Source organism: Alexandromys fortis, unplaced genomic scaffold (genome assembly GCF_014885135.2).
Source record: "Alexandromys fortis isolate MF-2015 unplaced genomic scaffold, M_Fortis_MF-2015_v1.1 scaffold_296, whole genome shotgun sequence".
Lineage (NCBI taxonomy): Eukaryota > Metazoa > Chordata > Mammalia > Rodentia > Cricetidae > Alexandromys > Alexandromys fortis.
Window position 1 is genome coordinate 51,607 of NW_026068172.1, and position 15,694 is coordinate 67,300.

A 15,694-nucleotide genomic window follows, 5' to 3' on the forward strand; every position below is an offset into this window, starting at 1 on the left:
GCTGATCTTGAACTCCCAAGTGCTCTCTGGCCCCCAAATGCTGGGATTAAAGGCGAGTGCCACCACCGCCCAGCTTATTTCTGTTCTTATTTTACATATGTTGACACTCATCCAATACTATTGCGATGGGGGCTGATAGTGCACACCTGTCATTCCAGCACCCCAGAGGTCAGAAGATGAAGATCAGGTGCTCAAGTTATCCCGCACTATACGAGACCCTTCTAAAACACCAAAATGGAAAGAAAAAGTAAAAACAAAAACCAGCAGACACACTGTGGACTGGCTCGATGTCCCACGGGAGCCTTCTGATGCAGACAAGTAGGGCTCTGTGGGAAGATCCGTCCTTCTTGTTGAAGAGAAACATTGTGGCGTGGTGAACAGAGGCAGGCACCCCAAACCTGAAGACCTGTCTCGATTCTGGGGACCTGTATGGTGGAAGGAGAGCATGTAGCTTACCCACCACAAACACAAATGAAAAAAGCAAAGGAATGAAAGACGTAATTTTATTTCAATGCTGGAGTTCACTCCTACAGGGTTTTTGTTTTAGAAACACATAAAAATAATAATAATAAAAAGATATTACAGTGGAGTGAGCCCCGCTGAACATGGGGACACAGAAAACCTGAGGAAATGGAGGGACCAAAGGGTTGGAATACGGGGGTAGCTGGTATCTTGGAGTGGGGCAAGAGTCCCCTACCCCATCCTGTCCCTGTTCTGTAGGAAGCTGACATCCTGGAGAAGGAAACAAGACAATAACTGTCCATGTGACCAGGGCAGGGGCCTTCCTGTTTCTCAGCCCCTCCCAGACCAGCCTTGGCCAGTGCAGCCTCAGTAGCCAGGGTGACCTGAGATGCGCCCAGGGGCTCAGGCCTTTCCCAGGGTGCCCTGGAGCAGAGCGGAGGGTGGACACACACACACACACACACACACACACACACACGAGAGGGAGTTTGGTGCTAGGAGAGTCCTGGGAAGAAAACAGATTCTTGGGGTCCCTATCCCATGCCTCCATAGGGGAGAGGGGGACACAGATAAGAGCAATGCCTTCAGGCAGCTGAGAGAAAAGGATTGTCAGGTAGAGAAGAGGGTGAGAGGTTGGGGCAAATGGACAAGAGTGGGTGCCATCAGGTGAGGCAGTCAAATATTCAAATGTGTTCAATCGATGCAGTTGACCCAAAACTCCTACCGGGGGATCCAGGCCGACAAAGGGAATCTGAGAGCAGGCTGTGATCAGGGGTGGAAGAAGCCATGAGTGCCCGGGCCACACGGCCCCGAAGTCGCCGAGGGAGGCATCATCCACCCGTGAGTGTGTTCCTCTTCCTGCCCAATTCCGTGGATCCCGGAGCCCAGGAGTGAGCCTGCTTCACTCAGAACCTACAGTGGTGGCGAGCAGTCATTCTCAGGGGGAGCTGGACCTGACGGTGGAGAGCCTGCAGGATGGGGTGTCATTTGCAGGGGGAGCTGGACCCAGTGGCTGAGAGCCTGCGGGATGGGGTGTCATTTGCAGGGGGAGCTGGACCCAGTGGCTGAGAGCCTGCGGGATGGGGTGTCATTTACAGGGGGAGCTGGATCCAGTGGCTGAGAGTTCAGAGGAGGCAGAGGCCACCAGTGGGAGATTCGAGGCCAAACTCGGACTGCTTCCGGAACACCTTAGTCCTGACCTGCAGAGACCCGGGAGCCGGTAGGATGAATTTAATGCTTCCTATTTCAGCAGGTGTCCCTCACAAAGCTGCCGCCTCCCACACATCTGCCTTAGCTTCCTCTTGCCTCCTCTCCTCCTTCCTCTCCCTTCCCTTCCCTTTCCTCCTCAGCCACGCAGCTCACTGCCTGCTCAGCCTTCCCAGGGACTCTGAGGTCTAGCCCCAAAGCCCCTGCTGAGCCTCAGGTGGCTGGGGTCCCAGTTGTCTTCACAGGCCTGAGGATGATTATTCTGTGGGATCCCATGGGGCCCTAGCCTTGAAGCCAGAAGAAGGGTGCATGGCTGAGGTGGAAAGCCCTCAGAGCCCGCAGGCAGCCACCCCGGATACTGGCCCTGCTGAGACGTCAGTAGCCAGCGTGTTCCAGACCCTGCAGAGCAGGCTGAGCTCCCTAGAGGCCACCGTGGCCGCCTGGCGCCACCACTCCCTAAGCTTTGCAAGGCCAGCGGAAGGAGAAGACAGTGGCCAGGGGGCACCTGGGTCCTTTGGTGAGGAAGAAGCTGGATCTGGACAGCAGGAGGCAGCTCGCCTCATAGAGAGGAACGCCTGGCTCAGGCTGGCCCTGGGCAGCCGGGAGGAGGAGTTGGTTTGCGCTCAAGCTTCCCTGCAGGATGCCCGGGCAGAGAAGGAGACCCTGCAGAGACAGGTGAGCTTCTGACTGGGGATGGGCAGGTCCTGCCTCCAGAACACATTTGTTCAGTCAACAAACCGATGTGGAGCGATGAAAAACATGCCAGAGAAGGGACCAAGGAAGATAGCAAAGTAAAAGAGGGGTCTCGAGGCCCAGACTGAAGGTCAGAAGGAAGCCAGGCAGGGTGCACTCCATGATCTCAGCGCTCTAGAAGCTGAAGAGAGACGATCTCAAGTGAAAAACTGCTCAGCCAAGACCAAGGTCAAATTCTCCTAGCTTGAGTTGAAAGCCAGCCTGGGTGTCAATTTTTTTTCTGCTTTTTTTTTTTTTTTTTAAGGTTCTGAGTACCTTGGCGGTAGAGGCCTTGCCTGAAGAGTGTGAGGCCCTGGGTACTGCACACACACACACACACACACACACACACACACACCACACCACCAAATAATCCTGTTTTAGGGTTTCTATTTGTGATAAAACACCACAACTAAAAGCAACTGGGGAGGAAGAGGTTTGTTGTTGCTGTTGTTGTTCTCATCTTAAAACTCTGAGGGAAGTGGGAGTGGAAGCTCAAGGCAGCGACCTGGAGGCAAGAGCTGATGCAGAGGCCATGGAGGGTGCTACTTCCTGGCTTGCTCAGCCTGCTTTCTCATAGAATCCAGGACCACCAGCCCAGGTGTGGCCCCACCACAGTGAGCTAGGCTCTCCCACGTTAGTCATCAAGAAAATGTCCGCAGATCTATCTGATGGAAACATTTTCTCAACATTTAGTTTCCTCTTCCCAAATGACTCTAGCTGATGTCAAAGTGACAGAATCAGCACAGATCCTGAGGTCACTGTAGCTGGGATAGAGTTGGGGAGATGGCGGCAAGTGGGGGACCACCACAGTATTCAGGATGTGGCGGGTGGAGCAGGATTTACCACTGTGTTTTGTGTGTGGTGGGACCGCAGAGGGTTCTGCGTCCCGAGGGGAACTGGACCTGCTGCAGGTGCTCCCTTGCGCCATCTGCTGACTGTGGGAGGGACAGTCTGGTGGTAGACCACGCCCCTGATGATGGGGGTGGGGCGACAGCAGAGAAGTGGTGAAGGGGACCAGAAACGGGCAGATGATGGGAAATGTCAAACCCATCTATAGTGGGACAAGCCTGCAATGCTAATAACTTCAGAGGCTGAGACAGGAGAATCACAGTTTAACAGTAGCTTGGACAAGATAAGCAAACATTGTCTCAAAAGAGAAGGAAAACAGACTGGGGCAGGGTGCAAACAAAGCCCTGCCTAGACTCCTCCGCTCTTAGCTTGTGAGACTCCTCTCACCAATACAGAAATGAAATTCTCCTTCCAGAGTGTGGTGGTGCACACTTGAAATTCCAGCTGCACACAGGGTGCACGCCTTTAATCCCAGCACTAGGGAGGCAGAGGCAGGTGGATCTCTGTGAGTTCGAGACCAGCCTGGTCTACAGAGCTAGTTCCAGGACAGGCTCCAAAGCCACAGAAAAAAAAAAAAAGAAGAACTAGTTCCAGGACAGGCTCCAAAGCTACAGAGAAACCCTGTCTTGAAAAAAACAAAGAAACAAAAAAAGAAAAGGGGGGGGGAGAGAGAGAGAGAGAGAGAGAGAGAGAGAGAGAGAGAGAGAGAGAGAGAGAAATTCCAATCACATGGGAGACTGAGGCAGAAGGATGGCTTGAGTTGGGGAGATCCAGACACCACAGAGAAACACTGAGTCTCTTAAACATTTAGAAAGGATAAAGAGCAGTGGCTGCTTTTCCAGAGGATCCACGTTCAGGTCCCAGAACCCACTTGACAGTTCACAGCTGCCTGTAACTCCAGTTCCCAGCAACCCAACACCCTCACACAGACATGCATGCAGGCAAAACATTGATGTACATAAAATAATAAAAATAAATAAATCCTAAAAAGAGTGGAGCTGTTCCTCCCTCCCCCGCCCCCTGCTAGTAGCTGCAGTCCCCAGGTTGTTGGGGTGGTAAGTGTTGAGTGGCAGCTGGGGACCTGTCTCGGGTCCTATGGACAGGGCTTGAGGGCTTGGCTGAGTTCCTGCTGCTGACAGAACTGTCTGTATGTGAAGCCACAGTCTGATCCTCCATCACTGGCAGGTGCAGGAGCTGGAGGATTCTCTGATGCAGCTGGGGGCTTCCCTGCCCACCCCCCTTCTCAGAGCAGGGTGTACAAACAGCAGCAACTCCAGCAGTTCTGGGGCAGAAGGGCAGCCCTGGGCACCTCAGGTGAGCCTGAAGTCTTCAGAGTCTGGGCCGTAATGTTCTCTGCTTTTCCAGTGTTGGGTAAGCTTCAATGTGTGCTTTATGGCTTCCCTAGTGGTGTGTGACAAAACTCTTCCTGGGGAGACACTGTACACATAAACTCATCCCAGACAGTGAGCCGTGGCTACGAGAATACAGACACCACCAAAGTCCAACTTAGTCCACCAATGAGTTTATTGGGGCTACATATAGGATCATGAGTGAGGGGTTACATACATGAGCAGAAATGACTCAAAGACAGCTGCATCACCAAAGTCCACACCAGCATGGCTGACAGCTCACAAAGCTGAGAGCCTGGAGCGCAATTCACAGCCTGAAGGCAGCTCAGCAGATTGGAGAGTGTCCCATCCAAGTGACTCTGGTCTAAACCTCTTCTGGCAGCTGGTCTGATCTCTAGTCTTCTTTGCAACTAATCAGCTGGTCTCAGAAGAACTTTTCTTACCCCCAACAGGAAGGATCCTAGTGAATCTGCTCAGTTTCAGGGACTTCCTGAAGCTGTTTGGGGTTGTTTGCTTTCCTGCTCAAGGAGTTTAGAATGTTTCTATCTCAGAAAAAACTATGTGTTAATACAACACATAGTATCTGAAAAATGCTAAACAGGGCCTGGAGAGATGACTCATTGGTTAGGGGTGCTAGTTGCTTTTACAGAGAACCAGGTCCAGTGCCCAGCACCCACATCTCACAAAGATCTGTAACTCTAGTTCCAGGGATATGACAGCCTCTTCAGGGCTCTACAGGCACCAGGCAGGCACATGGTACACAGACAGACTTGCAGACAAACATCCATACACTTAAAGTAAAAAAGAAGAAGCTTAAATCACTAATTTTCTGCTTAGGGGCCTGAGACAGTAGGATCATGACCAATAACTGTAGTGAGACCCTGTCTCCAGATAAAACAATAAGCATTGGTGAGATAGCTCAGCTGGAAAGAATACCTGCTGCCAAGTCTGATGAGCTGGATTCAATTCCTGGAACTCCCAGAGTAGAAATGGAGAACTGACTTCCACAAGTTGTCCTCAGACATTGATTCATGTATCATGGTACACACATGCATACATCCCACATGTGTACACTCACATACACCTAAAACACAAACCAAAGCTGAAGTTGTGTCTCAGTGATGCAGCAGGTATATAGCATGTTCCAAGGCCCTGGTTCTACCCCCAACCCTGCCAAAACAGAGGATGATGAGTATATCAAGTCATGTCCTCCTGGCAGGATTCCCCCTTGACTCACCCTCTTCTCCAACGCCTCCGGAGTGACTCCAGCACCCACATCTTTGGGTGCCTTTCCACACAGCCTTCAGCCCCCGAGATGCACCTCATGGAGGACCAGATGGGGCAGCTCCAAGGGTGAGTGACTTGAGTCACAGCTGCTGAGCTTTTAAGGGCACCATGCCTCCTGCCCCTGGGTTGTGAGAGAGATGGAGGGGAGGAAACTGGGCTCTGGCTGACTGGGGCCTCACTCATCTTCACTGTTGCCCTTCTTTGGAGGCAGAAGCATTGAGAAGTTGAAGTGCTTCAACCGCCTTCTGCTGGCTGTGCTCCAGGGTCACAAGGGCCGCTGTGAGAGCCTTAGTATGCAGCTGGGTCAGCGGGAGGCTGAGGCCACAGCCCTGCGCCTGGCCCTGCAATACAGGTCTGTGCCTACTGCCAATGATGGTGGTGGCTGGGAGTGGGGCGGGGCTGCATCCCAAAATGAACCTATATAAAGAGGGACATGGGACCTTCAGAAGGCACACGGCCTTAGCATGAGGTCTTGTTCTGACCCATAAAGTATGTAGGGCAGGGGCTGTCTTTTAGTGGTTTGTGGTATTTTTATTTGAGTCAGGGTCTCACTGTATAGCCCAGGTTGGCCTGGAACTTGCTGTGTAGCCCAGGCTGGCTTTGAATCCACAGAGCTCTGCCTACCTCTTACTGGGCTGGGACTGAGTGCTGAAATACTCAGATCCTGTCCCACAGCGAGGATTGTGAGGAGGCGTATGGAGTGCTGCTCACTCTGAGGACTGCTGGAGCTGGAGCTGGAGCCACCAAGAGTGACCTGCAGGCTGCGGAGACAGAGGCATCTAGGCTGCTGGTGGAGAAGGAAGCCGCTATGGATGGAGAGATACCCTGGCCAAGGTACCCTCAGGAAGCACAAGAGCTGTGCTGACCCATGGGGTGCATGTCCCAGAGCCTGCTGCATATGAGGCTGTAATGTCCCTGTCATGGGGCCTGACTGGAATAGGCCACTCAGTGACACCAGGTGTGGCGGCACAAACCTTTGATCCCAGCACTCAGGAGGCAGAGTTTGAGGAGCTCGAGGCCAGCCTGGTCTACACAGTGAGATTCTGTCTCGAATAAATAAATACAACACCAAACATACAAGCAAATCACCACGTAGTCTCACATAGATGCATAGACCCTGGTTTCAACCTCTAAAGCTGGAGGAAAAAAATCAGTGAAAAGAAAAATTATTAAATTTTGGATTCTGACTTCAGAAGTGTCAATCCATCATGGCAACAGGAAGCAGAGAGCAGTGCTCCAGGAAGTGCCCAGGCATGGTGTAGCCCTAAAGCAAGGAGGCACTGTAAAGCTCTGTGTAGCCCTTTATTCTGCTGTCTGTCGCAGTACCTATGAACTCACTACAGAGAGCGTCTCAGCTGTCAGTGCAGCCTCAGTGTCCAGTGTGGACTGTGCACACCACATAATTACATCCAAACTCCCCTGGTGGTCTACCTACCATCTAGGTTCCACCACCTTGCTATGTATCTGACCCTCCTGTCTCTACCTCCTGAGAGCTGGGATGGAGCCGCATGCATGCTGGGCAAGTTCTCTGTGGACTGAGCCCCAGCAGCTGCCATATTATCTGCTGGAAGACTGCCCCGTGGGGACAGTTGTGTAGCACGATCTCCCTCCTGTCTCCTATAGCCCTGAGGGCAGCAGTGTGGACAAGCCTACACCACAGGAACTGGCTGCTCAGCTCCATGGCTATATCCAGCATCTCCGGGAACGCTGGGCTCTGGTGAAGATCCCCCCGGCGCTCAGTCCTGACACCACACCCTGGCCCACTATGCCCCACGCAGAAGCAACAGTGCAGGCCATTCTGGAAATACAGCCTGGCCCAGCCCTGCCCCGGCTAGAGAAGTCTCAGATCCAGCAGGACCTGGTGGCTACTCGGGTAGGAATATGTTGACAATGTCACAACACACTCTTTTTTTTTTAGATTTATTTATTTATTATATATACAACATTCTGCCTCGATGTATGCCCACACGTCAGAGGAGGGCGCCAGATCTCAGTACAGATGGTTGTGAGTCACCATGTGGTTGCTGGGAATTGAACTCAGGACCTCTGGAAGAGCAGCCAGTGCTCTTAACCTCTGAGCCATCTCTCCATACCCCACAACACACTCTTGATGATATCAGTGGAGACCAGAGGCAAGCAGGGTTTCCCTTGGATGGCTGTCCCACCCGGTCCTGTAGTCATTCAGTCCCAAAGAAACACAGAGGCTTATATTAATTATAAACTATTTGACCTTTTAGCTCAAGTTAATTATTAACTAGCTCTTACAACTTAAATTAACCCATAATTCCTGTCTATGTTTAGCCACGTGGCTTGGTACCTTTTATCACTGAGGCATTCTCATCTTGCTTCCTCTGAGTCTGGCTGGTGACTGACTCTCTGCCTTCCGTCTTCCCAAAATTCTCCTAGTCTGGTTGCCCTGCCTATACCTCCTGCCTGGCTACTGGTCATTTTATTAAACCAATATGAGTGACAGATCTTTTTTTAATATTTATTTATTTATTATGTATACAATATTCTGTCTGTATATATGTCTGCAAGCCAGAAGAGGGCACCAGACCTCATTCCAGATGGTTGTGAGCCACCATGTGGTTGCCGGGAATTGAACTCAGGACCTTTGGAAGAGCAGGCAATGCTCTTAACTACTGAGCCATCTCTCCAGCCCCCGAGTGACAGATCTTTACAGTACACAAAAGCATTACCCCACAGCAATAGGCAGTTGGCTTCTTATATGAAGAATTAGACTTGAGGAGGTTTGTTTGTTTGTTTTTTCCAAGACAGGGTTTTTCTGTAGCTTTTGAGCCTGGCCTGGAACTCACTCTATAGACCAGGCTGGCCTCGAACTCACAGAGATCCTTCTCCCTCTGCCTCCCAAGTGCTGGAATTGAGGTTTTGAGGGATGCATAGGAGTTTCTCTTCCCGATTAGGTTTTCCTCAAGATTCTGTAAGTTACCTTAGTGTTGCTATGATGAAATCCCTGGCAGGAACAATTCCAGCAGAATTCAGCGTGGCTGGCAGTGACAGGGTGCAGCCCATCATCAAGCTGTGGCTGCGAGAGCTGGAGGCAGCTGGTCACATTGCTTGCATCTGCACTTAAGAGGCAAGAGGAATGGATGCAGCCCAGCACCCCACCCCCACCCACTACTCTAATTTAGATACTTCTTCACAGGTGTGTCCACAGGGTTGGGATGATTTTAGAGCCCATCACATTGACAACCAAGATCAGCCACTGCAAGAGGTGTTCCCAACATCCTCTTCCCAGAGCAATGAGTTCCTAGGACTGGGGGCAGGGTGGCTACATAGTACAGCACTTGCCTAGCACAAATGAAAACCTCCTTGCTCTCCGACTCCTTCCATGAAAGAAAAGCAGACCTGATGGTGGTACACTCCTGTAGTCCCAGCCCTTGAACTGAGCTCCATAGTGATACCAGGTCTCAAAAGTATATAATAAGAAAAAATGTAAAAGATAGAGAAATGGAGTCACGGCTTGTGTTTGGGAGTGCAGGATGCTATCACTGAGGATCCTGGTTCAGATCCCAGCACCCATATGGAAGCTCACAACTATTCAACTCCAGCTCCAGGGTCTCTGATGCCCTCTTCTGGCCTCTTTCAGCACTACACTCGTGTGCAAACCCACTTAAACAGGCACTCTAGCCCTGGCTGCCTGGAACTCCCTAGGTAGACCAGGCTGACCTTGAACTCACAGAGACCCATCTGCTTCTGCCTAAAGTACTTGGACTAAGGCCTGCACTATTCTGTCTGCCTGCCATAAAATAAAATTCAAACAATAAAAAGATTTGAGATCTGAGAAATTCTAGACACTTTCACAATGTCATTTCCCGGCTGTGGCTTTTACACGAAGAAGGCCATGATGCAGGACAAGGTGTTTTCCTGGACTCCTGACTCTTGGCCCCTGCAGGACAGTCTGGCGGACTTGGTGCTGCGGCTGCAGCTGTCCCGGCGAGAGAAGCGCGGGCTGGAGCTGCGGGAGTCGGCGCTGAGGGCCCAGGGCCCCGCCCACCTGCTGCTACTGCAGCAGCTTCGCTGGGAGCGGACTTACCTGGCTGGAGATGGCAGCAGAGGAGGCAGCAGCGAGGACCCGAGCAGCGAAGAGGAGGACGACGAGGAGGATGGACAGCAACACTACCAGGTACTGTGCCCACCGTCGGGACGCTTCTGAGCATCCTCCTGCTCAAAGAACAAGCGGTAAAGGCACTTGCTGCCGACCCTAGGTCAGTTCCCAGGGGTGCAGGTCTAAGTATTAAAAATGGGGACGGGGAAGCGGATGGAGCGGTGGCTCAGTGGTTAAGGACTCGGGCTGCTTTTGCCGAGGACCCAGGCTAGATTTCAGCACCTACACGGTGTTCACAACCGTCTGTAACTCTAGCTCCAGAGGGTCCAACCTGTTCTGGACTTTGGGTACATGCTACACAGACATAGGCTTGTAAACACCATACACAGAAAACGAAAATCAATGAAACTTTTAAAATAACAAAAAATAATTAGAAATCAGGAGAGAGGGACTACTGCAAATCTTGGGGTGCCTCGGCAGAGCTGGGAATCAGGGTCCCTTTGTGGATTCTTAGCTCCATTAAAAAGTAATTTAAGAATGTAGCTAAAAGAAACTCAATTTATTAGAATTTGAAAGGAAAACCCCAGGGCAGGCAAGCTCCCTGAAGGGAGGAGGGGGGTGGTCCGAAGTCCTTGGTGAGGAAGCTGAGTCACTTAGGGTCTTAAAGTGCAGTGAGGTTCTGGCAGTATCCAAAGGAAAGGAAAACATCCTGAGTCAACCTCGCAAGGGGGAGCCCCAGACCTCATGGAGATGCTGGCATGTGTGTCCCATCCTCTTCACTTGGGCCCACACAGTGGGAAGAGGACGCTACCCTTGAGTTGTCTTCTGACCGCCACATGCACACTGTGGCACATGTATGCATGCACATACAACATTAGTAAATAAATACAGTAAGTAGTATAATAATAAAAATCAATCTGGCCAGGTGTGGTGGTGCACGCCTTTAATCCCAGCTCTTGGGAGGCAGAGGCAGGCGGGTCTCCATGAGTTCAAGGCCAACCTGGTCTGCAAATCGAGTTCTAGGACAGCCAGGGCTACACAGAGAAACACTGACTTAAAGAGAACAAAACAAAGCCCTGACTGGGAACAGGGCGCCTTCGATGTCCAGCCTGGCTAAATGATGTGGGAGTCTTCTGTTTTGTGTTGATTTCATTGGTTAATAAAGAAACTGCCTTGGCCCTTTAATAGGACAGAAAATTAGGTAGGCAGAGTAGACAGAACAGAATGCTGGGAGAAAGAAGCCGAGTCAGGCAGTTGCCATGATTCTCCCACACAGACGCAGGTTAAGATCTTTCCTGGTAAGCCAGCTCATGGTGCTACACAGATTATTAAATATGGGTTAAAGCAAGATGTAAGAATTAGCCAACAAGAGACTAGAGCTAATGGGCCAAGCAGTGTTTAAAAGAATACAGTTTCTGTGTAATTATTTCAGGTAAAGCTAGCTGGTGGCCGGGAGCTGGGTGGCGGGACACAGCCCCGTTGCTCCTCACTACAGCTAAACACAGCATATACATTGTCTCTTCTCTCCTGTCCACTTCCCTTAGGGCCCTCCTGCCCTCCCCGATGGCCAGATGGGCAGAGCATGGGATTCTGAGACCTTATCCCAGGAACTGTCAGCATCCCTTGCCCGGTGTGTGTCAGGGCCTGGTTTGGGGCCAGGGGTAAGCGGGCGTGTGGGGAGGAGAGCAAGAGGGTTGGGAGTGACTGGGACAGTCTCTATCACCCTTGCAGGACAGCGGGCCTTCGGGCACAGCTGCAATCCCTGCGGCAGCAGCTGGAACAGGTGGCTCAGAAGGGCCGAACCAGACGTGCTCAGAGTGCAGAGCTGAACCGGGAGCTGTGCAAGGCTCACAGGTGGGTCTCAGAAACAGCCCCTCTTCTCAGAAAGGCAGCAGCAAGCCCACAGCCCCTGCCTTTAGTTTAGACAGGCCTGTGAATCATAGCCAGGAATCTCCCCTCCCCCGGCAGCTCCCTGGTCTTGGCCTTCAGAGGAGCCCACCAGAAGCAGGAAGAGCAGCTCCGGAAGTTGGAGCAGCAGATTGCTAGGATGCAGGCCCAGCAGGCAGAGGAGCTGACAGTGCTGGCAGCCACCGCCAGAGCCCTGGAGAAGCCCGGGACTCCACAGCCAGGCCAGACTTTCCTGTAGGACCCAGACCAAACTTGAATGTAACATGCAGCTGTGGCAGGCATGTCATAGAATGTCTTGTCATGGGCTGCAGAGATGGCTCAGTGGCTCTTGCAGAGGACCTGGGTTCAGTTCCTGCTCTCCACAGCCAGTGCCTGTAATGTCAAGAGGAGGATCTGTCGCCCTCTTCTGAACGCCCCAGGCTCTACAGTAATGCACACATACACACTTAATGAGTAAAGCATCCTATTGTGACATCATACCATCTGTCCTTTGTCCCTTGTGCCCAGACCACCTTCTGAGGAGGTGCTGAGTTTCCCAAAGGGGGACAGAGATGGGAAGCGTTCAGGTTAGAGGTGTTCCCAGGGGTGCTGGGGAAGAGGGCTCCCAGACTGCTTTGGGACTGCATTTAGAGGAAGAAAAGGGTGGGGTGGTTGCTCATAAGTAGGTCATGTGCTTGAAGCCCTCAGAGTTGCCTCTGCCTGCCCATCCCACCAGCCTGTGCTAAGGAGGCACTGGGTTCCCTCTCCAGTACTGCACAAAGGGAAGTCTGTCCCTGCCTGTAATGCCAGCACTCGAGTTCAAGGCTTTCCTCGACTACACAGTAAGTTTAAGGTCAGCCCGGACTACATGAGACAGCATCTAATGATGATGATGAAGAATGAACGAGGAGCTGGAGACGTGGCTCACTGTTGCACTTGCTGCTCTTGCAAAGGACCTTGGTTCCATTCCCAGTATAGTGGCCCACAACTGTTCATAACTTCAGTTCCTGGGGATCCAACGCCCTTATCTGGTCTCTGTGAGCATCAGTCACACACATGGTAGGTACACAGACACAAATGCAAGAAATCACACATCCATCTAAATATAAAAAAATGATGAATGAGGGGCTGGAGAGATGACTCAGAGGTTAAGAGCACCGACTGCTCTTTCAGAGTCCTGAGTTCAATTTCCAGCAAACACTTGGTGGCTCACAACTGTCTATAGTGAGATCTGGCGCCCTCTTCTGGTCTGCGGGGACACATGCAGGCAGAACGCTGTATACATAATAAATGAATAAATCTTTTAAAAGGTCCTAATGAATGAATAAGCAAATAAAACTAAAAATGGGCCAAGAGAGGTGGCTTACTGGATAACGGTGACTGCCGCTGAGAATGACAGTTTGAGGTCAGTTTCCAGAGCCCACACAGGTGAACTGGAGAGCGGACCCACAAAGCTGTCCTCTGACCACACAAGAAGATTAAGAGCGCTCTCTCTGTCTCTCTCTGTCTCTCTCTGTCTCTCTGTCTCTCTCTCTCAATTTTTTGAGACAGGGTTTCTCTGTGTAGCTTTGGTGCCTGTCCTGGAACTAACTTGCAGATCCCCCTGCCTCTGCCTCCCGAGTGCTAGGATTAAAGGTGTGCGCCACCACTGCCTGGCTCACTCACTACTCTTTCAGGGAACTAGAGTGTGGTACCCAGAATCCATGTCTGGTGGCACCTCTGACCTCCTAGGGCGTCTACACACACACTGAGTGTGGACACTTGTGACACGGCGACATTGCCACCCTGAACTTGTGCAGAGAGGAGGTCAGGGCTTCTGGAAGGGAGACTGTTTTATGTGTGTAATAGCAGCTGACTGAGTGGCAGTGGACCGGCCACAGCCCTCGCTGTGGGGGCTGGGATGGGGTCCAGCTGTCCCCTCCAGCTTGAAATCCTAGAGCAGGATTAGTCTGGGGGTGGGCTCTGCAGGCCACACCTGTGCAGGTGTGCTTACCAGCTGTCTGCCCTCAGGGGACAGCCACAGTGCCCCAGGGCCGTGGGCCCGAGACTGAAGCAGTCACTGGGGCTGGGACCTGTGTTTGTCCCAAACTCTCCCACTCCCTGCTGTGAGGCAGGTCACCTTGCTGGTGTGAGTGGGTGTGGGGAGGTGTGGGGATGTGGGGGGCAGCGTCCTTCTTTCACTCCCCTCCCCTCCCTACAAGTCCTTGGTCCTCTCGTGCCCCCATGTAGGTCCCTGGAGTTGAATTCAGGTCTACAGGCTTGGCAGCAAGCAAGCACCTTTGCCCACTGAGTAGACAACGACATTTTAGCCACCAGGTCATTAGTGGTCAGCCAAGGTCGCCTGCTGGGGTGAGGGGCAGGTTCCCAGCAAACAGTGTCTGGCTGTTCCCACGGACACCCCAGCGGCAGATGGGCCCAGTGTCTTTGTCCCCAGGTCCTCAGCAGCCACAAGGTCAAATGTCACCTCGGGGCCACGGGCAGGGGTTATGGGGGCGTAGCTCGGCCCTGCCCACCCTCAGTCGGGCCTCAAGAGAGAGGGGGTGGTGGGGACACTGGGACAGGAGCTGTACTCTCCCACCCCAAACTCTCCCTTCCCTTAGACTGCCCCACAAAATTCGTTTGTTCGGGCTTGTGACTCAGTCCCCCTTCCCATGGCTTTTCTCCTAAGCCCCGCCCCACTTTTGATCGTTTCTCTGAGATACTGAAATTCTAGAACAGTCGGGTCTAGCCCCCCCCCCCCCCCCCCCCCCCCCCCCCCCCCCCCCCCCCCCCCCCCCCCCCCCCCCGCCCCCCCCCCCCCCCCCCCCCCCCCGTCCTACCTCAAACAACCATGACTCCAAAACTATTGTACCTTCCGGGCCCACCCAGGCTTTGTTCCCACTAAAGCAGAGCTGTTTTAATCAGATTCATGGGAAATCCTTGAGTTTATCCCTAGCCCTTCCTGCTTTCTGTATTTGGCTGGTCACACTGCCTAGGCAGAGTCTTGGGGGCAGCAGAGGCATGGGCATCAATCACTCTTCCTTTATAACCCCCTCACCCCGCATGTGTAGTCTCATCTTGTGGGGTGACTTTCACAAGGCCCCTCAGGGGCAGAGGACTAGTTAAGAGTGCACAGGGAGTCCCAGCCGCTCGCCCTAGGGTCCACACTGGACCCAGGCCTGCGCAGGAGGCAAAACAGGCCTGGCGGGCAGAACCATGACTCAGAGGTGAAAGGTCACCCCGGGAGGGGCTTTTCCAGACAGTTAACGGTTAAACATTAACAGACCTGGAGTTAGGCCTCAGCTTCCCACCTAGGCCTCCAGCATGAAGGGAGATTAATAAATGCTTGCCCTGAAGGTGCCCTGCATACAAAGGGTGCTTAATAAATGCTTGCTCCCTAGAACTTGGTCTAGAGAGGGAGGTGGGAGGCTCAGGGGAGTGGTGGCAGCTGGGAAGCTCCGGGGAGCGGAGAGACATCTGTGGCCCAGCCGGTCACTGGGCCAAGCCCTTTCTATGAAGCAGAGAAAGAAAAGGAAATGAAGGGACCAGGGACAACAGCCAGGGGCTGGCACGCCTTCCGGCCGCCTCGAGCCACGCTGGAAGGGCGACGGGCGTCCTGCCTCTCCCCGCCCGGGGGCCTGAAAGGCGAAGGGGACCCCTTGACCTCACGGCGCGGCCAGCAGACCTCGGGAGGCCGCGTCCCCTCCGCCCCCGGACTCGGGGACCAGGTGTTCACCGGAGCAGAGCGCGCGGGGCGGGGAGGGGCAGGGCGGGACCGGCCACGGAGACTTTGGGGAGGAGGGGCGGCGGGCTCCAGCTGGCAGCCGTGCGGAGCAATGCGGAGCGCGCGTGTGCGGCGGGGGCGTGCCCG

At 53.0% G+C, this 15,694-nt stretch overlaps 1 protein-coding gene across 4 annotated transcripts; it reads left to right on the plus strand.

Annotated features, from left to right (window-relative positions):
* The first annotated feature begins 169 nt into the window (after window positions 1-169).
* Ushbp1 (USH1 protein network component harmonin binding protein 1) lies at window positions 170-12,342 on the plus strand. 4 transcript variants are annotated; one of them, XM_050128421.1, is made up of 13 exons: window positions 170-318; window positions 1,169-1,302; window positions 1,560-1,681; window positions 1,902-2,343; window positions 4,438-4,566; window positions 5,821-5,954; window positions 6,100-6,240; window positions 6,564-6,722; window positions 7,512-7,761; window positions 9,805-10,035; window positions 11,502-11,587; window positions 11,671-11,811; window positions 11,926-12,342. In XM_050128421.1, exons 2-13 carry the CDS (start codon window positions 1,249-1,251, stop codon window positions 12,101-12,103), a joined length of 2,067 nt encoding a protein of 688 aa, XP_049984378.1. In that variant the 5' UTR covers window positions 170-318; window positions 1,169-1,248; the 3' UTR covers window positions 12,104-12,342. The 4 variants fall into 4 exon arrangements, with proteins under 4 accessions (XP_049984378.1, XP_049984380.1, XP_049984377.1 ...); XM_050128423.1 differs by lacking the exon at window positions 170-318 and adding an exon at window positions 840-1,075 and having other exon boundaries at window positions 5,902-5,954; XM_050128420.1 differs by lacking the exon at window positions 170-318 and adding an exon at window positions 842-1,075.
* The last annotated feature ends 3,352 nt before the right edge of the window (window positions 12,343-15,694 follow it).